The sequence below is a fragment of the Macaca fascicularis genome, chromosome 1 (genome assembly GCF_037993035.2).
Source record: "Macaca fascicularis isolate 582-1 chromosome 1, T2T-MFA8v1.1".
NCBI classification, from domain to species: domain Eukaryota; kingdom Metazoa; phylum Chordata; class Mammalia; order Primates; family Cercopithecidae; genus Macaca; species Macaca fascicularis.
The window spans coordinates 41,190,570-41,216,120 of NC_088375.1; the positions used below are offsets into that span (position 1 = coordinate 41,190,570).

The following is a 25,551-nucleotide window of genomic DNA, read 5'->3' on the forward strand; positions in this document are numbered from 1 at the left end:
GTGTTTGCCTATTTTTGACTGGTTTATTTAACTTGGCATAATGTCCTCAAGGTTCATCCATGTTGTGGCACGTGAATAGATTTCCTTCCTTTTTAAAGCCGAATAATACTCCATTGTATGTATATACCACATCTTGGGTATTCATTCATCTGTCAATGGACACTTGGTTTGGTTCTACCTTTTGGCTATTGTGAGTAATACTGCTATAAACATGGGTGTAGAAATATCTCTTTGAGGTCCTGTTTTATAAAAAAAAATTACTTCACTTTTTAAAAATAGATTCAGAGTCTTGCTATGTTGCCCAGGCTGGTCTTGAACTCCTGGACTAAAATGATCCTCCCACCTCAGCCTCCCAAAGTGCTGGGATTACAGGCATGAACTGCCGTGCTTGGCCAAGACCTTGTTTTTTATACCCAGAAGTAGAATTGCCTGATGATATGTTAATTCTCTTTTTAATTTTTTGAGGAACCATTTACACTTAACTAGACAATGCAGTAAAACAGTGTTCCATTGCCTTGGGTCCCAGATTTAGTACATCCCTGAAAGTCAGGGACATCTAAGACAAGATAATCTTGGGATTTATGTTTGGCATGAGGTCCTGGGCAACAGGGGAGTGGGGCAGGGCCAAAGTTCTGGTAACTAAAACCTACTAAAGTTTTCCACCCTAGCCCATCCTGCCTACCTGGCTTCCATAGTTTAGAGGATACCCATTGGTACTGTGGTTTGAGCAGAATGACAGGCAAGCTTCAGGACAGGTCCTAAATAAATATGGATTCTTTTAGGCTTTGTAGTGAATCTGCATTGTTATTATTTAGAGAAGCATTAAGGCATAATGATTAAGAACATGGATTCTGGAGCTCGACTTCTTGGGTTTAACGCTCAGCTCGGCCTTTATTTACTACTTGGGAGGTTAATTAAATTATCTGTGCTATAATTTCCTTATTTGTGAAATAGGTATTATAATAATATCTACCTCGTAGGATTATTGGGAGGATTAAATGAATACATGTAAGTGCTTAGAAAAATACTTGACATATAGCTCTCACTCAATGTTAGTAATAATATTGTTATTTTTTAGAAACAGGGTCTTGCTATGTTGCCCAGGTTGGAGTGCAGTGGTGTGATCATAGCTCACTGCAGCCTCTACCTCCTGGGCTGAAGTAGTCCTCCTGCTTCAGCCTACCAAAGTGCTGAGATTACAGGCAGGAGCCACCACGCCTGGCCAAATAATATTATTTTAAATTAGTACAGGTTATGATGTGGCTTTCCTTTTTAAATTTACCATTTAAAAAAATTTTTAAATTTATGTGGCTTTCCTTAAAAACCAGTAAGAAGAGTAAGATTCCATCTGTGGAACTTTTTGGATTGCGTATACTATGAATGAAAAAGGTGTAATGGCAATTTAAAGAAATAGGATTTGCTCTCAGATGAGCAGGATTAGATTATAGCTTGATTAATTCTCATCTGTTTAGTATTATATGGATTGGATTGTAGCTTGATGAAACATAGAAAACATTTCTAGTCACATAGCAAATCAATGCCAAGACAGGAGTTGGTCACAGAGGTTTGTGTTGTCTCTTGCTGTCTGGACCCTCCCAAACACTGTCCAGGAATGAGATGCCCTTGTACATACCCCATCCACCACTTCATTCTAAGCAGATGTCAATCACCACTATGAAAGCAGAATCTGAGAGCACTAAACACTTGAGTCAAATAATGGACTCCTCTAATCCATAAGGCAACCTTATGATAATTTGACTTGCAATGTAGCTTATGTACATGGAGAGGCTATATAACCTGGATGACTTGAATATATGCTTGCATATCTAGTTATAAGTCTTACTAGAAATCAGTACATTAGTTTTTTGTCTTTACATATCAGTCTCAAGAGCTTTGTTAATCCAAACCTGCTTCCGATGAGTAAATCCATTCTCCCTGTACTTACTAAGTAGGTAGTTGAGCGTGCAAAGCTAAGACCCCCAAACCCTGGACCTTGGTAGAGTCACCAAGATAATGTGTCCCTCCCTTCAGTCTCATTGTTTTCTTGGGATATATCCCAATGCCTTTTCCATATCATCATATTACTAGCTGCCTTAATTTACTTCTATTTTCTTTATTTCTATTATTTCTAAATGTGTGGTGGCAGAGATATTCTTCCATATCAACATTGCCAGTTTGCTGAAGAGGGGTGGAGCAACCCAACTTCTGTCTCTCAATGGCTGGGCCAGCCTGACATGACCAAGAATCACTGTGTAGTGAGCAAGGAAAGCTAATCACTGCACTGCAGGATCTCACTTTGTGGAACTGTTGCTTTGCTATATGCCTTCCTATAGCAGATGGAGCTGAAAGGAACCTTAAAGATGAACTAGCCCACCTTTCTTGTTTTGCAGATGAGGAAACAGATTACTTGCCTTGGGCAGTATATCTTTATGTTCTTCTAACAGTCTTTTGTCTAAGGTTGGCTGTATTGGCCTGAGCTTATGACCTGTCAGTAATCTTCTTCCTAGCCCTAGTCTTATCAAATCATTACAAAAGTTTAACTGCCAAAGGCACTTTTCTTTCCTATAGTTCTGGCAACTTCTCCTTTTGTTGTATACCATTGATATCCAGGTTCACATTAGAAATATAAGTTCATCATCTATTTCAGACCGTGTTTCTAACTGGATTCTCTGTAGCCTGGTTCACGTTGTAGTCTGCCATTTTCTGGCAACAAATTGGATCTATTTTAATAATGATCAGAGATGCTGGATTTGTCATTTGGGATCTTTTTAACTCAATATCTCAAATTGTGGACATAGGATTTCATGAGATAAAAATAAACCTCAGCAGTACTTCTTTAAATAATACTCGCTATATAAGCACAATAAAACTGTATTCCAGTAATTCCATTAAAATTTGTATGCTAACAATAGAACTTTGTTTTAAACTTTTTATTCATGTTTATTTTAATCACAATACTAATTGTTATTCCTAAAATACGTTTTTCTTTCTCCTCCTCCTTCATGGAGTATTACATTTTTTTTTTTTTTTTTTTTTTTTTTGAGACGGAGTCTCGCTCTGTCACCCAGGCTGGAGTGCAGTGGCTGGATCTCAGCTCACTGCAAGCTCCGCTTCCCGGGTTTACACCATTCTCCTGCCTCAGCCTCCCGAGTAGCTGGGACTACAGGCACCCGCCACCTCGCCCGGCTAGTTTTTTGTATTTTTAGTAGAGACGGGGTTTCACCATGTTAGCCAGGATGGTCTCGATCTCCTGACCTTGTGATCCGCCCATCTTGGCCTCCCAAAGTGCTGGGATTACAGGCTTGAGCCACCGCGCCCGGCCAGTATTACATGTTTTAATGTCATGGCAAACTCTTTTATTAGCTTAGGATAATAGGAGCTTTATATACATATATATAGAAAAAAATAGCAAGTTACAAGTAAATGAACATTTTTCTTGTAATGTATCTTTACATATTTCAAAGAGGCAAGTGGCAGCAAATGTGAAATAAGCATAAGCAAAGTGCTTTCATTTAAGTGCTTAGAGGATTAGTGAAGGAGAACTTCCTAGAAGTGTGTTTTGAAGATTTTAAGAGAAGGTACAAATATTCACTCGTGACGAGGATGGAGTCAGAAAGGAGGGAAGTAAAACACACATTATGCACTGGGAGCTGCATTAGAAGGGGGAATGGATGCTAACAAAAAGAAAAACATCTGTTGCAGGATGGTTAAGTAGGCTTTCAGCCAGGGTGGAGAAGGGATGTTGACTCATAGTCATTGGTGAAGTTATTGAGATGTCATTTCAGCCTTGCTACCCATGTTTTGCTGGATAACGTGCTAGATCCTAAGGGAAAAGTTAAAGGGAAGGGAGAGACAGCGCTTGACCTGTGGGTACTTATGATCTTGCTGATGATACAAGGCAACAGAAAGTTAAAGGAGGATCCTTGAAAGCCAGTAAGAGGAACTTGGATTTTATATGGTATGTGATGACAGGAGCCATTGGAGGTTCTCATGTATCATCTTGCCTCTATCATCTGCTCAGAAGGGAGAGGTCTGAGCTGGGGAAGATCAAACTGAGCAGGTGCCTAGGTTTTAATCTTTATAGCTATACGTAATCAACAGAAGTGCTTTTTCCCACACAAAACTATTTTAGAAATATTTTAGAAATCACTTTAGAAAAAAATGAACTACCTAAAATCTTCTGTCCATGATTAACAACTAGTAGAAAATCACTGGTTTGCTCTTGCAAACAGCATTTAATGTCAGTAGCTTCAGGCTGTTTTTCAGTTTTACAGTAAATTTTTTTACTGAAATCAATTTAGGTAGCTATTTTGTCCATGGGCTTTTGTTGTGAAAAGGTGATGTGAGTAGAATAGAATAATGAGATTCCTTTTCTGCACCAAAATATTAGCAAGCTGCTAATGGTTCCATTTTGATACTGCCACTTTCAAAGGAGAGAGATCAAGTTGCTTATGGAAACATTTTGGATTATGTTTAAAAGAGTGTGACTTTGTAACAGTTCATATGGTAAATAATTCAAGGTTTGCTTTTAGTGCATCAGTTTATCTCCTTCTTGGCTCAGCCCTAAGAGAGAAAGTTTCCAGATTTTTGTTGTCTATCTAATAAGTCCGCTGGGAATTGGTTTCATGCTGTGGGAAGGTAGATTTTATTTCTTCCCTTTCTTCTTCTTCGTCTTTTCATCTGCCTGTTTGCTACTTGCAAACCGTTCTGTGATTTCCACTGTCTCCACTGACCTTCTAGTGGGAAGCCTTTCAAGGTCCTCGGTTTCCTGGAATGACATTTGAGGCATATTTAAGTGCCTTATGATATTCCTGGGTTTATTTGGGTCTTGGCCCATATGCATTGGTGGTAAGTCCCTGAGAGGCAATAGCACAAAAACAACAGGAGCCCTGAGGTCTGGAGGTATTCCACTGGTCATTTGAAAAGACTGTCCGGGAAAGGCATTGTTTAAGGGGTAGCTCTCTAAAGCCACCTGAGCTTTTGTGTTCGGATTCCTTTTTGTCTGGAGAAGAACATCAGTGAATAAAGGTTTTACACCTGTTATGGCATTGATTTCATATGCATTGTACCTGTCAGTCAGTGCTCTCCCTGTTAAAATGGGCTGAAAAACATGTGATCCTGAGACACCACTAACAAAGCTGTGGAGGACAGAATGCCAAATCCCGCCGCTTATTGGACTCAAAACAACCCGCGGCCATAAGCTGGCCAGGCTCCGGAGAGCTTCGCGGTTCCATGCGGAGGCAGGAAAGTCCGTCTCGGTGTGATAGAGCTGAGAAAAATAAATACTAAGAGTGATGCCTGGATATGTAATCAGGAAATTGTACACTTTGCTGATGCAGCAGTGGTTAGCTTCATTACAAGGGGAGTTGTTGCAATACAGAATGATATGCCTGATGCTGTCATTATTGTATATGGCTGAGTCAAGGTAACCATTCATTTCAAAGAGCATTGATTCTGGATGGATGTAATTCCCAGTGCAACTGCTAGCATGGCCCTTTTGCACCAGGCTACCAGAAGAAGTTTTTAATTCATAAAATGTGAGGTGTTTTGTTTGAGGATATGTTGTCCCATAAGGGAATCCAAAAATCTGACAAAATTCTGTGAGGGAAACTCTCGCTTCTTCACCTGTTCGAATATGGTAAGGACAATTAGAGCAATCTAGAGAGAAGCTTAGCCAGTAATAAGGCTTTACTATTGTTCCATGATTTGCTAGGTATTCCTCATATGTGGGCTCCATTGCTAGATTTACTGTCTTCTAGCCGCAAACCTAAACAAGGAAGAGAAATTACATATGAAACCAGTGCAGGAAAAACTGAAGACAGTGCATTAAGTTATTAAACCATACTTTCTTTAAAGGAAGTAGCATAATAAAGATAGTGATATATGCATAGATTTAAAAGCTCAGGATTCATTATTTTTTATTGAGACTCCTAGAGCATGGAGAAGAAACAGAAGAGAAAGGCATTCTTCAACTTTACCTGTTTCATAGATTCCAAGTCAGTAAAGCAAATGAGTTAACAATGCACGTTCTAGAAACAGACTGTCTGGTTTTAAATTTGGGCTTGGCCAATTATCAGCTTCGTGGTCTTTGGCAAGTTATTTAACATTTGGGAGCCACAGATTACTTGTCTGTAAAATGAAGATATTAATAGTATTTACCTCATAAGATGGTCTTGGGCAAAAATGCTTCACTATGTGCTTGTCACATGGTAAGGACTCAGTAAATATTAGCTCTTAGTAGTAAAAGTACAAATCCTAGGGTTATCTAGATTATTCCTAATTATAAAAGTACAAAAAAGGGTTTTGCATTTTATTCATGATCTTCTCAGAATATGTTAAGTATTGTGCAGAACTCATGTATTGTGCAGAACTATTGAGTGTGCTAGCATTTAACATCATCTTTCTTAAAATCACTGGCAATAATTTGGAGGGTTTTCCCCCCTCCCCCCGAGACTAGGATCATGGGATCTCTTTTGCTTAATGGTAGAGACTTCCTGGAAGTGCCACTTGAGTATTCTTTGGGTTGTGGACACTCATTCATTGACATGTAGAGTTTTCTTTCCAGTGAGTTGGTCTTGTTAGAAGATTTTTGAAAAATTACTGTTACAGAGAGCAAATATAGTTCTTTGGAATATTTCAAATCAGTAGTTTCTGGGATGTTAAACTAAAAAAGCTGAGATCATTAAGTAATGATTTTTTTCCTTTAAAAAATATTCATTCAGTTATCATTGTTCCTATAATGCCCTAGGAGCTACCTATTTTGTTTGTTTTTGAGACAGTCTTGCTCTCTTGCTCAGATTGCAGTGCAGTGGGATGATCATGGCTCACTGCAGCCCCAACCTTCTGGGCCCAAGTGATCCTCCTGTCTCAGTCTCCCGAGTAGCTGGGACCACAGGTATGCACCACCATGCCCAGGTAATTTTTTTAGTTTTTAGGAGGGATGTGATCTCGCTATGTTGCCCACACTGGTCTCAAACTCCTGGGCTCAAGTGATCCTCCTACTTTGACCTCCCAAAGTGCTGGGATTACAGGTATGAGCCACCATGCCCAGCCTTCCATCACTTTTTTGACATGCTTATTCACAGGTCTGTTCCTTCCAGTCTTTTTGCTATATGTGTAAGTTATGTATAATATAAATAAAGTCATGTTTTATACCCTGCTTTTTCACTTAATATTGTGCCATAAGCATTTTCCCATGTTATTAAAAATTCTTTAAAAAACACAATATTCAGCTGGGCATGGTGGCTCATGCCTGTAATCCCAGCACTTTGGGAGTCTGAGGTGGGCAAATCACAAGGTCAGGAGATTGAGACCATCCTGGCTAACAAGGTGAAACCCCGTCTCTACTGAAAATACAAAAAATTAGCCGGGCATGGTGGTGGGCACCTATCGTCCCAGCTACTTGGGAGGCTGAGGAAGGAGAATGGCTTGAACCTGGGAGGCAGAGCTTGCAGTGAGCCAAGATTGTGCCACTGCACTCCAGCCTCAGCGACAGAGTGAGACTCTGTCTCAAAACAAAAAACAAAAAACACAATATTCATGGCTAATGAGTTTTTTATTATGTAACTGTAACATTCAGTTTCTTGCCTCTTTTAATTATTATAACACTGATGAATATTTCTGTAAATAAATTATTACATATATGATATTTATTATAAAGAATCAGATTTTTTTTTCGTATAGATTACTAGAAATCATAGTATTAGGTCAAACATTGTCAAATCACTGCCTAGGAAGGTGTACCAATCTTATCACATTAATTTGAGAAGTGAGCATTGGTATTTTTTGTTGCTATAATGTGTGCCCTTACTATTTCTAGTGAAGTTGAACACTTTTTGACATGCTTATTGGTCTGTGGCATTTATTCTTCTGTGAAATATATTTGATTTTTTACCTGTTTTTTGGGTGAGGTTTTCCTTATTGGTTTGCAAGACATCTTTATGCATCAAGAATATTAAATCTGCCACATTTGTTGCAAATATTTTACCTGGTTTATACAGCCTTTTAATTATGCCAATGTTATTTTAATTGCACCAAAATTTACATTTTTATGTGATCCAGTCTCTACTCCTATGGTTTTTTCTTAATGTATTAAGAAATGCCTTCCTCATCAAAGCATAATTAAGTATTCCCCGTATTTTCTTCTAGTATTTATGGTTTCATGTTTTACATTTAACTTTGTCGGATAACAAAACTGATAAGGCAGAAAATTTAAATGAGATAAACTGACCATTGCAACAGAATATATTTTTCACTTTTCAAAATCTCACTTATCATCATAAATCCTTGTGCTAATAAATAAATTATGGCCTCTCATATGGAAGTGCTCTGTTCACGTTCTGTCTTCCTCAGCCCAGATCGGCTCAGTCATTGCTGTATTTGATACAGCTTGATCTCTAGCCTGACACCTGCAGAGTTCCTATGCTAATCCTGTCCTGGGCAGAAAATATGTTAAAAGCCTCAATCCAGCTATAGGTGGAGTGTGGCTTTACTCATGTCACCGTTATCTTAGTGGCTAATATCCTGCAGTAACTCTGGCACCACATACCCACCAGATTCTAGATTTCCCCTAGCCTCTGCTGTGTCATCTTAATCCATAGGATTGGACATGAGCTTTGTTTTTTCCTTAGTACTATGCTTTCTTGATGTAACTGAATTCCTGCCCTGAGGCTTCTTAGACCTTGTCATAGCTTTCCTTCCAGAGAGCTGGATTTAACCCTTGGCAGTGGACCATCTCTTGGAACCTGATGCCATTTCTTGCTTGCTCCCGAGCATTGTTTCCTCCCTGGACCTCCTCCTCGCTTAGCCTTCATCAGGCTGGATGGATCTCTCCATCAGAACTTGGCACAACCAAGCCCAAATTCTCATGCTTTTTAATATTGTGCCCTTGATGTGGTCGACCCCTAGGTGGTACGTCGGACATCCAGGTTACTGCTCAAATTACAATTTCAACTCACCCACAGACAATTTACAGATTGATTTGGCTAAATGTTATGGAAACAGAACCAAGAGGCACTTTTCTGTCTTTATTACTATTTCTTAAGGTGATGCGTATGTGGAGTTAACTATATATAATGGTCCCATAATTACCCTTTTGGGAAACAAAATTACCCTTTGTGTGTTTTTAAATAAAGGTAGCAAAATGGAAACTCCCTATTGCTTTTCTAAGTGCTCCTTCCTTTGCACCCCTGTCTTCTGTGACTGTTTCAGCCAGAAATGATACATCATTACTGTCTTTAAGGACATGGAGAGAACTGTGGCTTTGACACATAGTGGAGGGAGCTCTGTAGTCTCATTCTTGCTGATGGCTTTTCAGTGTCAACAAACTGTAGTTTCCTATTGGTGAGGTTTCCACTTTTTCATCGTCTTTCTGGGCTTCTTCTTTGATCCCCCTCATTTGAAGAGGAAGCAGGAAAGAACTGTTGCCCTCTTTGAACTCTCATAGAATTCATGGTTTATTGTATCAATTTGTTACCGATCACAGATTATCTTGTTAACTTTCCGTATCGGTTATTTTATTCTCCCCTAACCAGGTGGAAATGTACCCTGTTTTGGCTTAGGACCTACCTCAGCAACCTTGATTGGCTCACAAGCCAGGTTGCTTAAGACTTGTTTCCCCAGCAGCTGATGTCTAGCCCTTCTCCTTTTGCTTTGTCTGTGCTTGGGAAATACATGTTATACCCTGTAGAGCAGGTTTGCTGGCAGTAAGAACAGAGATGTGTAGAGCCCAGTGTGCTGTAGGGCTCTCTGCATCTGGCTGTGAGTGACCCCTGGACTGGGACTGTAGGGGGACAGTCCCAGTTTTCCATAGTTTAACATAAATGAACCACACCACAAGGACAATCTGCTCTCATTTCACTCAACTAGGATTTAGTGAGTACTGTTAAAGCACAGTTTGCACTGGAGTAATTGGAGAATGGAGTTTGCCCTTCACAATCTGTGCACAATCTGTTAGCAGCTAAAAACAAATGTTAGCAGTTATAATTACCCTCAATTTGTCTCCAGGCTTGGATCACATTCCAGGTGTTAGAAGAGATGGTCCATTTCCTTCTTTTTCTCCTTTAAGTCCCATGCCTTGTTTCAAGTAGCCTCAGAGGGCAATTGTGCTGTAAAGAACCACCTTGTAATGGGTTCAGGACTCTTTCACAGTTTGTGTCTATTCGTTCATTTGAACTTTGCTGTTCCAAGTTAGAAAGACCTTGCTGAGGTGTGGCTACCTCTAAGAACACTGTTGAATGGGTGCCATGGTAACATTTGCAAAGTAGCTACTGCTAGGATACAGCTCTGACACTTATTACTTTATTTGCATATCAAGCCACCTGTTCCAAAGATGAAAATATACAGGACTGCATATTCCAGTCTGGGTAAAAGGATAATAGCTGACTGTTGAAGAGAATGTGTTGGGGTTTTTCTCCTGCTGGCTGAAAAATCAAGTTCTGAGGGCCTGCTCCTCAGCACCTTTCTCCTGGTCTAGAGGGGGTGCCAGGCCTGGCGGTTCTGTTGCCTGCGCAGGTGCCAGGGCTTCTCCTTGGGAGGCTTGCCCTCTGTGAGAGGGAGCAGAGAGTTGACTTCCTCTAAGGGGCCCATAGTTCCTGAAGGGGGTGTTTTTGATTCTGTCTAAACCTAGGCTATGTGTTAGCAGTTTCCCTCCTCTTAGAAATTGCCTGGGAGACTCTTGCTATTGGTATGTATGTGGTTCCCTCCAGTTTAAGACAAGATTTGTTCCTGGATCAGTTGTAGCCCTTTCTCTGTGGCTAACGGAAGAGCCACTTGTCCTTCTCCATTCTTTTCCTTAGTCTCCCTTGACCCCCACATCATCTCCTAGACACAAGGCACATTGATAGTCATGATTCACTGTTTGTGAATCACTCTGGATTATTCCGTCATTCCTCTTCCCCAGGCCATCTGAAGGAGCGAGTGGGGATCACTATCGTGTACATTCCAGTAGTAACTACTGGCTGTAAGCAGACATACTCTAAAAATAACTCAGGGATACTGAGCACCCAGAGGGCACCTGTCTTCTCGAAGCTTCGCCACGCCTGTTTCCACAGTCAGACTTCCAGTCTGCACCACAGCACACATCCTTTCTCATCCAGAGTGCTCCTACTAGACGAGATGTTTTTGTCTCCTAAGGGCCACAGGTGTATTCAGGAACTCCTCAGCTGGTTATTTTCAGTTCCATCTTCCTTGGTGCTTGCTCTGGCACAGGGTCACTGCTGCGTCCTGTCGCTTCCCCACCGTTTGCCATGGGTCATACCTTTGTTCTCATTGCTTGCATCTTCTAACTGAATGAACTTGTAAATATGAAACTGAAAGTCGATCCTCATAGATCATCTTTTATTTCATCCTAATAAATGATAATCTATTGCAAACATTACTTTAAAAGTATTATCAAAAGTTGGGTAAAAGGATAATAGCTGACTGTTGAAGAGAACGTGTTAGGGTTTTTCTCCTGCTAGCCAAAGAATCAAGTTCTCAGGGCCTGCTCAGTTCTGTTAAGAAAGTATTAGCTGTCTGACAGATTCCGGTGAGGGGAGGAAAAGACAAAAAATATAGTCCCCAGATCTGCACCAGCATCCCAGGTGCACTGTGCAGCTTCCATGGTGGATTAGATGCTCAGCAAATGATACACCTGTGTAAGGTTAAACCTAAAGAAACAGGAAAAATGAGCCTTTGTCCACTAGCACATTTACCTATTGCATTTTAGGGTGATTTTAGGGATGGGCAACCCCAATTAGCCATTATTCTTTAAAGGTAGTTGTCTGTTAGATGTAGGAAGACTTCAAGGAAGGTTAAGTTGGCAACATTCCATTTAGGTTGCACAGAATGACTCGTAAGACTGAATTTCATCACGAGGAAACAAACGGCCTTTACCATGGTTCCTGTTCACAGCGAAATTGACATGTATCAGAAAGGAAATGCTTGGAAGAAATGTCTAGCTTCCCCAACAGACTCCTTTCTTCTCTCTTCTGTCTTCCTTTGTTAATCTACCATGTTTCATCTTCATTCAGATGAGTTATGATGTACATTATTTATATAAAGATATTAGGAGATTATAATGAAGAAGATTTACAAAGACCAAACTCTCCTACAATGATCTAAATTTTTAAGAGACATTTACTCAGTTTGGCACTCCAAAAATTATTAATCTATGTCCTGGCAGCCCAATCTGGGGTATATCCAAGATGGCTTGTGTGTTGCTAGTTGCTGCTTGTAAGGCAACTTTCTCTTCGGGTGGCAAGAAGTAAAATATTTATAAGTTATTGCTAAAATGTTAAAGTTTTATTTGAACCTACTGTACCCAAGTAATTATATAATTCATCACTTTAGTAGCAGTTTGGTTGACACTGAACAATAATGCTCAAATTCATGTAGCAGTAACAAACTACGTGATAAAAGGAACTGAATTTAGAAAGCAAGCTTCAAGTAAAGATCAGAGGATTAAGTAGATTTCGTGGAGCTCACTAAGGAGTTAGATGGGAAAGATGAGAAAAGAAAAGCACTGGAGTTGAGACCAAAAGGAGACAAAAAAGTAGAGGGTGGATCTTCGAGTTCGGGGTCATAAACAGGATGGCCACAAGGTGGCAGCACAGTCTTAACAGCAGGGAGCTTTCTGTAGGGCCACCCTTAATTTGCTAACACCACAGACTTTCTCCCAGAATTCCTCCATGTTGATTTTCCTCTTTATCCTAGGGGAAACAGCAGTAAATGTTTAGAATTAAAAATGACTCCTAAAACTTAAGCTGAGGAAAAGTGTAGGGTAAAGGCACCATCTTTACTTCCAGAGACTGTTCAGATGCTCTGAAGAAGGCTTCCAGCTATCTGTGGGAAAGGACCAATTGACGTTTCCAAACCAAAATATAGTGATGGGAGGCCATTGTTTTGGGCTGAGCTTGTACACTAGGCCCCAGCCGACCGGACCAAACCAAAATGGAGTCAGTCGTGCTAAATGTGACATAAACTGAAATTTTAAGGAAGCAGATAGATCCCAAAGCAGACCAGGTTTTTTTCTTCTTCTTTTTTATTTTCTCATGAAAACAGGAGATTCCAGCACAAGGAGGTCCCCATGGCTCTCTAACTCTTACAAAAAAGTAACCCGAAATCTTTGTTCCCACCTTAAAAATCAACTGTTCTGCTCTTTCCCAGTGGGATCTGAGACCAAATAAGTACATCTATGGTGGTAACAGAGTGACATCAATGCCTAAAGTTTTGGTCAGTGTCAAAATTGAGAGGTTGACCAAAAGGTGGGATTTTTTTTTTTTTAATACTTTAGGTTCTAGGGTACATATGCACAATGTGCAGGTTTGTTACATATGTATACATGTGCCATGTTGGTGTGCTGCACCCATTAACTCGTCATTTACATTAGGTGTATCTCTTAATGCTATCCCTCCCCCCTCCTCCCACCCCACGACAGGCCCCAGTGTGTGATGTTCCCCTTCATGTGTCCAAGTGTTCTCATTGTTCAATTCAAGGTGGGGAATTGTTAAATTAAGTTTAGCCTAAAGCTGCCTCCTTACATATTTTAAGTTCAGCCTAAAGGTTTCTTCGTACACAGAGAACTGTAACCTAACTGGAATGTAAATAGACTGTAACCTACTCTTGTACCAATCACCAAGTTTTGGCCAGAGGCAGCCAACAGTTCAAACCGTGTTCAAATCAGGTAAATGCCAAGCTGTAACAAATCCAGCTGTTTCTGTATCTCACTTCCATTTTCCTTATGCCACTTTCTGTTTTTGTCCACAAATCCTCTCTGATCATGCAGCAGCGCTGGAGATGCTCTGAACCTATTCTAGTTTGGGGAGCTGCCTGATTTGCTAGTTGTTCCTTGCTCAATTAAACTCTGTTAAATTTAATTTGTCTAATGTTTTTCTTTTCTTTTCTTTTCTTTTTTTGAGACGGAGTCTTGCTCAGACGCCCAGGCTGGAGTGCGGTGGCACAATCTCGGCTCGCTGCAAACTCCGCCTCCCGGGTTCACGCCATTCTCCTGCCTCAGCCTCCCGAGTAGCTGGGACTACAGGCACCCGCCACCACGCCCAGCTAATTTTTTGTATTTTTAGTAGAGACGGGGTTTCACCGTGTTAGCCAGGATGGTCTCGATCTCCTGACCTTGTGATCCGCCTGTCTCAGCCTCCCAAAGTGCTGGGATTACAGGTGTGAGCCACCACACCCGGCCAATGTTTTTCTTTTAACACATCATACCCTAATACTTTTGTAAAAGTTAACAAAAATGATATTATAGAAAGAAGAACAAAACCATATAGAACATAAACCTATGTTTTGGTAATTAGTTAAACAGATATAAACAGATCAACAGCTATAAAATTTTAAAATTGCACCTCAATAAATATAAACAGCACAGTTCTCTATTTTTGCTTTTGTTGCCAGTATTTTTGGTGTCATATTCAAGAAATCATTGCTAAGACGAAAGTTATGAAACTTATCCTCCTATGTTTTCATCTAAGAGTTTTAGTTTCAAGTCTTATGTTTAAGTCTTTAGTCCATCATGAGTGATTTTTGTGTATAATGTAAGACAAAGGTCCAATTTCATTTTTTTGTATGTGAATATCCTGTTTTCTTCATTACCATTTGTTGAAGAGACTATCCTTTCCCATTGTGTAGTCTTGACATGCTTGTCGAAGATCAATTGACCATACATGCATGGGTCTGTTCTGTTTCATTGGTTTATGTCTGTATTATGTAAATATGAACAGAACAAACATTGGAAAAAGAAAAGAATTACAAAACTATATATGTTTTTTATTGAAAGTATGGATATAGGTAATTAATATAGAGAATCACTATTACTCTCATTATATCCTACAATTGTAATTAAATTAAAAAGTTATCAAGGATGTAGTTAATCTCTATATTTAATACACAGTTGTATATACATACATTGTATGAATATTTTGCATATTTATTTATACTGTTATAATTGTGACCGACTAACTTGCTTTTTGCTTTTTACTTTATGTTGAATTGACGATAACATTTGCAGGATGTAATGTATATCTAACTTATTTTTATGCTTTGTTTTAATAGCACCATAATAGAGAAAGCCAGTCTCAAGAAGTATGTTGATGGGAATACAGGAAGAGATCTTAAAGCAATTTCAAAAGCTCAAGATGTTAATTTTTCATTTTTTGAGGATACAATTACTGTTCACTTAATGCATAGTAAGAACAAGCATAAAATCAAGGAGAACAAGATTGGTTTTGTTTTATTTAATTTTTTAATAGAGAACAGGGTTTTGCCATGTTACCCAGGTTGGTCTTGAACTCTTGGGCTCAAGCAGTCTGCCTGCCTCAGCCTCTTAAAATGTTAGGATTACAGGCGTGAGCCCTGGCACTCATCCAAGAGTTTTTACAGGGTACTCAAATATATCAATTTTATTGTTTTTCTATATCCACATTTATTTGCTACTGAAAATTGTGAAAATAGCACATCAAACTTTCTTTTTAAAGTTTTTGAAAATCAGAAAATCTAATAATTGTGCTCTAGCCAAACTACCTAATGTTTGCTTTACATTCTTTCCCCACAAAACAAAATCAGTGAACTTAGGCAGACTCTTAACTAAGTTCACAAAATCGTCTCAAAAAAAAAAGATTGCTTTGCTTATTGGGTCTTTTGTGGTTCCATATGAATTTTAGAATTTTTTTTCATTTCTGTGAAAAATGTCCTTGGAATTTTGATAGGGGATTCTGTTAAATCTGTTTAGCACTTTTGGTCATATGGACATTTTAGCAATATTAATTCTTCCAATCCGTGAATATGAGAGTCATCTTTCCATTTATTTGTGTCTTATTCAGTTTTTTTAAATCAATGTTTTACAGTTTTCAGTGTATAGATCTTTCAACTCATTGGTTACATTTATTCCTAAGTATTTTATTCTTTTTTATAAAAGAATTTTATTTAATTCTTTTATAAATTTTTCTCGATTTCCTTTTGAGATAGATTATTATTGGTGTAAGGAGATGCAACTGTGTTTTGTGTGTTGATTTTTGTATCCTGCAACTTAATTTATTTTGTGTTCTTTACAGTTTTCTTCATATAGGATCATGTCATTTACAGAGATAATTTTACTTCTTCCTTTCCAGTATGAATGCATTTTTTTTCTTTTCTTAACTGATTACTCTTGGTAGTACTTCCAGTACGGTATTGAATAGAAGGCATCCTTGCTTTGTATGGGATCTTGGAGGAAAAGCTTTCAGTTTTTCTCCATTGATTTTGATGTTAGCTGGGGGCTTTTCATAAATGGCTTTTATTGTGTTGAAGAAGTTTTTTAAAGTATCTATTTTGTTGTATTTTTATTAGGAAAGGAGGTTGAAATTTGTTACACTTTTTCTGAGATGTATGTGGTTTTAATCTTTCATTCTGTTAATTTGGCATATCACCTTGTTTGATATGCATGTGTTAAATTAACCTTGCATTCTAAGGATAAGTCCCACTTGGTCATGTTGTGATATCTTTAAACAATTTTTTTATGTTTAAAATTTATGTATTTATTTTTATCTTTATATTTCCTGAGGCAGGCTCTCATTCTGTTATACAGAGTGCAGGGACACAAACATGGCCCACCGCAGCCATGACTCCCTGGACTCAAGCCATCTTCCTGCCTCAGCCTGTCCAGTAGCTGGGACTATAGACCTGCACCAGCATGCACGGCTAATTTTTTTATTTTTATGTTTCCTAGAGACAGGTTCTCACTATGTTGCCAAGGCTTGTCTTGAACTCCTGGCCTCAAGTGATCCTCCCTCATAGGTCTCCCGAAGTGCTGTTAAGTACAGGTGTGAGCCACCATGCATAGTTTGTATAATTTCTTTGATGTGTTGTTGAATTTGATTTGCTTGTATTTTATTGAAAATGTTTTCATCCATACTCATCAGATATATTGCCCTATAGTTTTTCATTTGTTTGTTTGTTTCTTGTGGTGTCTTGATCTGGCTTTGTTATCAGGGTGATGCTGGGAAATGATGAAGAATTTAAATGAAAATATAATTTGTTGAACAGAGACTAACATTTACTAAATGCATACTCTGTGGCAAAAATTTTACATGCCTCATATCCCTATTAGGTTAGTAGTATTATAATTTTTATCTGACAAATAAAGGAACTTGGGGTCAGAGTTGGTTGCTCAAGATTATATAGCTAGTAACTGGCAGAGCTGGGATTTGAACCCAAAGCACTTGCACTCTAACTCCAGAGGGCATACTCTTTTTTTTTAATGCCATAATCCTGCTATCACATCCTACTTTTTCAGTAAAAGAAAGTAATTTCAAATGTATGAACTAGTCTTAGGATAAATGGGAAAAATCATATTTCAGAAGTGAGACAGTGATAAAGCTAAGGACAAGAAAAAAATGTTAACTTTGTATCCTGTAACCTTGCTGTAATTGCTTATTGTAGTTCCAGGAGCTGTTTGGTCAATTCTTTTTGGATGTTCTACATAGATGATCATGTCATCTGCAAACAAAGACAGTTTTATTTCTTCCTTTCCAACCAGTATACTCTTTTTTCCCCAGTCTTATTGTGTTAGCTAGCATTTCCAGTGTAACGTTGAAAAGCAGTAGTAGGAGGGGACATCCTTGCCTTGTTCCTGATTTTAGTGGGAAGCTTTATGTTTTTTATCATTAAGTATGATGTTAGTTGTAGATTTTTTAAAAATCAAGGTGAGAAAGTTCCTCTCTATTCCTAGTTTGCAGAGTTTTTTATTTTTTTAAAATCATTAATGGGTGTTAGATTTTGTCAAATGCCTTTTCCACATTCATTGATATGTGGAAAAATCATAGGATTTCTCTTCTTTAGTCTGTTGATGTGATGGATTACATTAATTGATTTTCAAATGTTGAATCAGCTTTGCATAGCTGGGACAAATCCCACTTGGTTGTGATGTGTAATTCTGTTTATATATTCTTGAATTCAATTTGCTAATACTTTCATTGAGAATTTTTACATCTATGTTTATGAGAGATATTGGTCTGTAGTTTTCTTTTCTTGTAGTGTCTTTGTCTGGTTTTGGTATAACAGTAATCTTGGTCTCATAAAATGAGTTAGTAAGTATTCCACTTGCTTCTATCTTCTGGAAGACATTGTAGATAATTAAATGTTTTCCTTAAATTTTTGGTAGAATTCAGTGAACCTATCTGTGCCTGGTGCTGTGTGTTTTGGAAGGTTGTTAATTGTTGATTTGATGTCTGATAGATATAGGCCTATTAAGACTGCCTATTTATCTTGCATAAGATATGGAAGATCATGTCTTTCAAGGAGTTCGTCCATTTCATCTAGGTTGTCAAATTGGTGAGCATAGATTGTTCATCATGCTCCTTGATTATCCTTTTAATGTCTGTGAGATCCGTAGTGGTGATGTCCCCTCTTTCATTTCTGATATTAGTAATTCATGTCCTTCTGTTTTTTCTTAGTTAACCTGGCTTGAGGCTGATTGATTTTATTTATCTTGAAAGAAAACCTATCAGCTTTTGGTTTAATGATTTTCTCCATTGATTTTCTGTTTTTAATTTTATTGATTTCTGCACTGGTTTTTATTATTTCATTTTTTCCTGCTTATTTTGGATTTAATTTGCTCTACTTTTTCTAGTTTCCTAGAGTGAAAGCTTAGATGATTGACTTAAGGTCTTTCTTTTCTTCTTTTTTGTTTGAGATGGAGTTTCGCTCTTTTGCCCTGGCGGGAGTGCAATGGCACAATCTCGGCTCACTGCAACCTCCGCCTCCTGGGTTCAAGAGATTCTCCTGCCTCAACCTCCAGAGTAGCTGGGATTACAGGCATGCACCACCACACCCGGCTAATTTTGTATTTTTAGTAGAGACAAGGTTTCTCCATGTTGGTCAGGCTGGTCTTGAACTCCCGACCTCAGGTGATCCACCCGCCTTGACCTCCCAAAGTGCTGGGATTACAGGCATGAGCCACCAAGCCTGGGCCTATGTCTTTCTTTTTTTCTAATATATGCATTTTATATATATTTCCATCTAATTATCGCTTTTGCTGCATCCCCCAAATTTTGAAACATTGTATTTTCACTGAGTTCAAATAGTTTTAAATTTCTCTTGCGATTTATTATTTGACCCATGTGTTATTTAGAAATTTGCTGTTTAATTTCCAAGTATTTTGGAATTTTCCAGCTATCTTTCTTTTTTCTTGTTTAAAAAATTGAGACGGGGTTTCACTGTGTTTCCCAGCTGGTCTTGGACTCCTGAACGCAGGCCATCCCCCTGATTTCAGCCTTCCAAAGTGCTGGGATTACTGGTGTGAGCCACCACGCCTGGCAGGAATTTTCCAGCCATCTTTCTGTTTTTGATTTCTAGTTGTGACTCCATTGTGGTCTGAAAGCAGACATTGTATGATTTCTATTCATTTACATCCGTGAAGGTATGGTTTAGGGTTCAGAATATGGCCAATTTGGTAAGTGTTTCATGTGAGCTTAAGAAGAATGTGTATTCTACTGGTGTTGAATGAAGTAATTTATATATGTCAATTATATCCAGTTGATTGATGGTGCTATTGAGTTCAGCTATTTCCTTACCGATTTTCTGCAGGTTGTATCTGCCCATTCTGATTGAAGAGTGTTAACGTTTTCAATTTTAATACTGGATTAATCTTTTTCCTTGAAGTTCTATCTGTTTTTGCTTCACATATTTTGATACTCTGTTGTTAGGCACACACACATTAAGCATTGGTATGTCTTCTTGGAGTATTGATCCCTTAACCATTTGGTAATGCTTCTCTTTATTCTTGACAACTATCTTTGCTCTGAAGTTTGCTCTGAAATTAGTGTAGTTACTCTTCAGCTTTCTTTTGATTAGTGTTAGCATGGTATATCTTTCTTTATCTCTTTCAATCTATATATGCCTTTATATTTAAAGTGGGTTTCTTTTAAACAACATATGGCTAGGTTTTGGTTGTTTAGATCATTCTGACAATCTGTCTTTTCATTGATGTATTTAGATCATTGATTTTTTTTTTTTTAATTTTTTGAGATGGAGTTTTGCTCTTGTTGCCCAGGCTAGAGTGCAGTGGCGTGATCTCGGCTCACCGCAACCTCTGGCCCCTGGGTTCAAGCGATTCTCTAGCCTCAGCGTCCCGAGTAGCTGGGATTACAGGCATGTGCCACAACGCCCAGCTAATTTTTGTATTTTTAGTAGAGATGGGGTTTCTCCATGGTGGTCAGGCTGGTCTCGAACTCCCATCCTCAAGTGATTGGCCCGCCTTGGCCTCCCAAAGTGCTGGGATTATGGGCGTGAGCCACCATGCCCAGCCAGATGATTGATGTTTAAAGAAATTATTGGTGTTTGAATTAATATCTTCCTTATTTAGTACTGTTTTTTATTTGTTGCTCTTGTTCTTTGTTTCTATTTTTGTCTTCCACACTTTTTATACCTTTTATATTTTTTTATTGAGCAATCTGTATGATTGTATTTTCTCTCCTTTCTTAGTCTATTGGTTCTACTTCTTTTTAAACGTTTTTCAGTGATTGTCTTAGAGTTTGCAATATTCATTTATAATTAATCTAAGTGCGCTTTCAAATAACACTATACAGCTTCAGGTAGTACAAGTACTATATAATAACAAAATATTTCTCTCCCATCTTTTGTATCATTGCTGTCATTTATTTACTTACATGCTTATATATATGTGTGTGTGTGTGTAATTAAATGCATTGTTGCTAATATCCTTTTAAACTGTTATCTGTTAGATCAGTTACGAATACAAAAATAAAAGTTTTTATTTTACTCTCACGTATTCATTCTCAAATGCTCTTCCTTTCTTTATGTAAATCCAAGTTTCTGAGCTATATCATTTTCATTCTCTCTGAAGAACTTTTAAAAATATTACTTGAAGGTCAGGCTTACAACAAATTCTCTCAGTTTTTGCTTGTCTGAGAAAGTATTTCTCTTTCACTTCTGAACGTTAATTTCACAGGGTGCAGAATTCTAGGTTGATGAGTTTTTTTCTGTCAACACTTTAAATATTCCACTCTCTTCTTGCTTGCATTGTTTTTGAGAAATCAGGTGTAATTTTTATCTTTACTTCTCTGTTCATAAGGTGTTTTATGAATTATTTTTAATTTAACTTAATTTAATTTTTAAAGAGATAGTATCTCAGCTCAGGCTTGTCTGGAACTCCTGGCCTCAAGCGATTCTACCACCTCAGTCTCCCAGAGTGTTCAGATTACAGGCATGAGCCACCACACCTGGCCGTGATTTTTTCTTTATGTTTAATTTTCTGAAATTTGAATATCTATGCCTAAGCATAGTTTTTGTTTGTTTTCTTTTTGTTTTGCATTTATCCTGCTTGGTGTTCTTTGAGCTTCCTAGATCTGTGGATTGGTGTCTGACATTAATTTGGGGGAAATTTTCACTCATTATTGCTTCAAATATTGCTTCTGTTCTTTTCTCTTTTTCCTCTCCTGGGATTTCCATTACGTCTATTTACACCCTTTGTAGTTGTTCCCCAGCTTTTGGATATTCTGTTCTGGGTTTTTATTTTCAGTCTGTTTTCTTTTTGCTTTTGGTATTGGACATTTTTTTTTTTTCTTTTTTTTTTGAGACGGAGTCTCACTCTGTCGCCAGGCTGGAGTGCAATGGCGCAATCTCAGTTCACTGCAACCTCCGCCTCCCGAGTTCAAGTGATTCTCCTGCCTCAGTCTCCCGAGTAACTGGGACTAGGGCGCATGCCACCATGCCCGGCTAATTTTTTGTATTTTTAGTAGAGACAGGGTTTCACCACGTTGGCCAGGATGGTCTCAATCTCATGACCTCGTGATCCACCCACCTTGGCCTCCCAAAGTGCTGGGATTACATGAAGATTTTTATTGTTATGTCGCTAAGCTTGGAGATTCTTTCTTCAGCAGGTCCAGTCTACTAATGGGTTCATCAAAAGCATTCTTTATTTCTGTTATACTATTTTTTTTTGTAATCTCTGTGATTTCTTTTTTGTGCTTAGAATTTTCATGTCTCTGTTTACATTATATACCTGTTCTTGCATGCTATCTACTTTTTCCATTGAAGTCCTTAGCATATGAAGCACAGTTGTTTTAAATTTCTGGTCTGGTAATTCTAGTGTTTCTGCCATATGCGATTCTGTTCAGATACGCTTGTTCAGTCTCTTCATGTCTTTAAACTGTGTTTTTTGTCTTTTAGTTTGCCTTATAATTTTTTGTTAAAAGGTACACATGATATACTGGGTAAAAAGAACTACAGTAAATAGGCCTTTAGTAATGTAGTGGTAAGGTGTAGGAGGAAGGGGAAGTGTATTAGTCCATTTTCATACTGCTATGAAGAAATTCCTGAGACTGGGTAATTTATAAATAAAAAGAAATTTAATGCACTCACAGTTCCACATGGCTGGGGAGGCCTCACAATCATGGCAGAAGGTGAAGGAGAAATAAAGGCACATCTTACATGGTGGCAGGCAAGAGAGAGGTGGCGAGCAAAAAGGGGAAGAACCCCTTATAAAACCATCAGATCTCTTGAGAACTCACTCACTGTCATGAGAACAGCAGCATGGGGGTAACCACCCCTATGATTCAAGTACCTCTCACCAGGTCCCTCCTACGACATAGGTATTATGGGAGCTACAATTTAAGATGAAATTTGGGTAGGGACTCAGCCAAACCATATCAGGAAGCATTCTGTGGTCTTACGAGTAAGTCTCAGTCTTTTGGTGAGCCTGTGCCCCTGAATTGTGAACTTCGTCTCTGTTTCCCTGTCCCTCTCTCTCTCCATGTCCCCACTCCTGCTCCCACACTTTACATGGGAAAGAATGACTTAAAAAGGGTTAGAATTGGGTATTTCTTTTCTTCCATGTGGAAAGCTAGAAGGAGCTGGGGTTGGCTATTTCCCTTTCCCCAGGTTGATTAGGCTCTGATCAAACCCCAGTAGGCTCTGGTAAAATAGTTTCTTCTGAGACCAGGCTTTCTTAAGAACAGAATGCTCTGGCACATTTCAAAATTGGTTTTAGTTTGTGTCCCCCTGCTGGAATCATGAGGGAATTTTTCTCTGATATTTGCTGTGAGGTAGAGCTCCTGGATGTAAAACTTATGAAAGTGTAGAAGCCCCTATATGGCTGGGTCTCTCTGGAGTTTTAAACTTACCATTGTCTCCACTGAGCCTTTAACAATCCATTAATTACAGTTCAGGTTTTCCTATCCTAGCACTTGTTCCTGTGGAGGTTTTTGCTTGGGAGTTTATGTTCTGATAAATTATGATTCTCAGTATTTTCCTGTCTCTCTGGTATTTGGGGCAGTGGTTTGTCCTGTAACTCTACTTTTCTGATGGTTCTAAGAAGAGTTGTTGATTTTTCGGTCTGATCCAGTTTTTACTTGATGTTAGGATGGAGTAGCAACTTCCAAGCTCCTTACATGCTGAACCAGTTTGTTCCTTTTTAATGCTGAATAATATTCCATTGTATGGATATACTACAATTTGTTTTTTCATCTGTTGGTGGACATTTGGATTGTTTCTAGTGTTGGGCTATTGTATTAGTCCATTTTCATACTTCTGTCAGAACTGCCTGATACTGGTAATTTATAAAGGAAAGAGGTTTAATTGACTCTCAGTTCAGCATGGCTGGGGAGACTTCAGGAAACTTACGATTGTGGCAGAAGAGGAAGGGGAAGCAAGGTACCTTCTTCACAAGGCGGCAGGAAGGAGAAATGCTGAGTGAAGGGGGAAGAGCCCCTTATAAAACCATCAGATCTTGTGAGAACTCACCCACTATCATGCGAACAGCATGGGCAAAACTGCCCCCATGATTCAGTTACCTCCACCTGGTCTCTCCCTTGACATGTGGAAGTTAAGATTACAATTCCAGATGAGATTTGGGTGGAGACACAAAGCCTAACCATATCAGATATTATGAAAAAAGCCACTCTGAACATTCATGTTTAAGTCTTTGTGTGAACATATGTTCCATTCTTCTTGCATGTATACCTAGTAGTGGAATTGCTGTTTTATGATAAATACATTTCAACTTTCTAAGAACTGCCAAGCTGTTTTCCAAAGTGGCTTACCATTGTACATTCCCACTAGCAATTTAAGAGCATTCCAATTGCTCCACATCCTTGCCAACACTTGGTATTGTCAGTGAAAGGAAGCATTTACTATATCAATTTAGAAAGACTAGTTTCTTCTAAGCTTGCCGTTTGACAGAAAGGGAATGAAGAGTGGATGGGACTCTGTAGTACTGTACTTTCTTCATTTGGGTAGCTAATGCCCAATAAATCTCCGAAGATACCATAATTATCAAGAAATTTGATATTTAAATTATCACCATTTTCAACTTCTCTTGTCCCAATTTCTTCCAAATGGAGCTAAGCTCAGTTCAATCTGGTTTTCCAATTAAGTAGAATATATGGAAACTGAGAGGAAGTATTATGGCTGTAGACTCAGTAGGGCATATGGTGAGCTCTGAAAATCCTCCAAGTGGTTGCTGTTGAGAAATTCATTGTCAGTCTAGTTGTTTCATTATAGATAATTTTTCTTTGTGACTTTTAAGAAACTTTCTTTACCTTTGTTTTTTTTTTTTTTGAGACAGAGCCTTGCTCTGTCACCCAGGCTGAAGTGCAGTGGTGCGATCTCAGCTCACTGCAACCTCTGCCTCCCAGGTTCAAGTGATTCCCCTACCTCAGCCTCCTGAGTAGCTGGGATTACAGGCACCCACCACCATGCCTGGCTAATTTTGGTATTTTCAGTAGAGACAGCGTTTCACCATGTTGGCCAGGCTGGTCTCAAACTCCTGACCTCAGGCGATCCACTTGCCTCGGCCTCCCAAAGTGCTGGGATTACAAGCATGAGCCACTGCGCCCAGCCCTTACCTTTGATATTTTAATGTCACTATGATGTGTTTAGGTATGCATTTATCCTGCTTAAAACCCAAATTTCATGATCCTTATTTTTCATTAATTCAGAAATATAATCATTATTTTCTGAGTCTTATTTTCTCAACAGAGAAATGTTTCTCTGTTCTCAACAGATAAAAATATTTCTCTCTTTTCCTGTCTTCTGGAACATAGATTAGGTGTATGTTGAACATTTTCTTTCTTTTTTTTTTTTTTTTTTTTGTTTTTTTGAGACAGAGTCTCACTCTGTGCCCAGGCTGGAGTGCAGTGGCGCAATCTCGGCTCACTGCAAGCTCCGCCTCCCGGGTTCACACCATTCTCCTGCCTCAGCCTCCCCAGTAGCTGGGACTACAGGCGCCCGCCACTACACCCGGCTAATTTTTGTATTTTTAGTAGAGACGGGGTTTCACCGTGTTAGCCAGGATGGGAACATTTTCATTTATTCTACATGATTCTTCATTTCTCTGTTGCAGTACCTGTAAAAATTATCGTTCAGTTTTCGGTGCTGCATTCTAGCTAATTTCTCCAGATTAGTCATCTAGTTCTCCACTTCTTTCTACAGGTCTTTAATCTGCTATTTAATCTAGTTAAGGGGTTTTAAAAATCCAGTGCTTATGTTTATCATTTCTACATGCTTTAGGGATTTTGGTCTTTAATTAATTTAAATGTTCTTATAATATAGACTATAACAAAT

General features: G+C 38.6%; 2 protein-coding genes across 3 annotated transcripts in view; one reads left to right on the forward strand and one right to left on the reverse strand.

Annotated features, from left to right (window-relative positions):
- Positions 1 to 25,551, forward strand: part of RGL1 (ral guanine nucleotide dissociation stimulator like 1) — a 290,242-nt gene that overhangs the window by 7,526 nt on the left and 257,165 nt on the right. The window lies entirely within an intron of this gene.
- Positions 4,216 to 5,873, reverse strand: APOBEC4 (apolipoprotein B mRNA editing enzyme catalytic polypeptide like 4). The gene has a single exon (XM_065536811.2). The coding sequence runs from the start codon at positions 5,735 to 5,737 to the stop codon at positions 4,646 to 4,648; it is 1,092 nt and encodes a 363-aa protein (XP_065392883.1). The 5' UTR covers positions 5,738 to 5,873; the 3' UTR covers positions 4,216 to 4,645.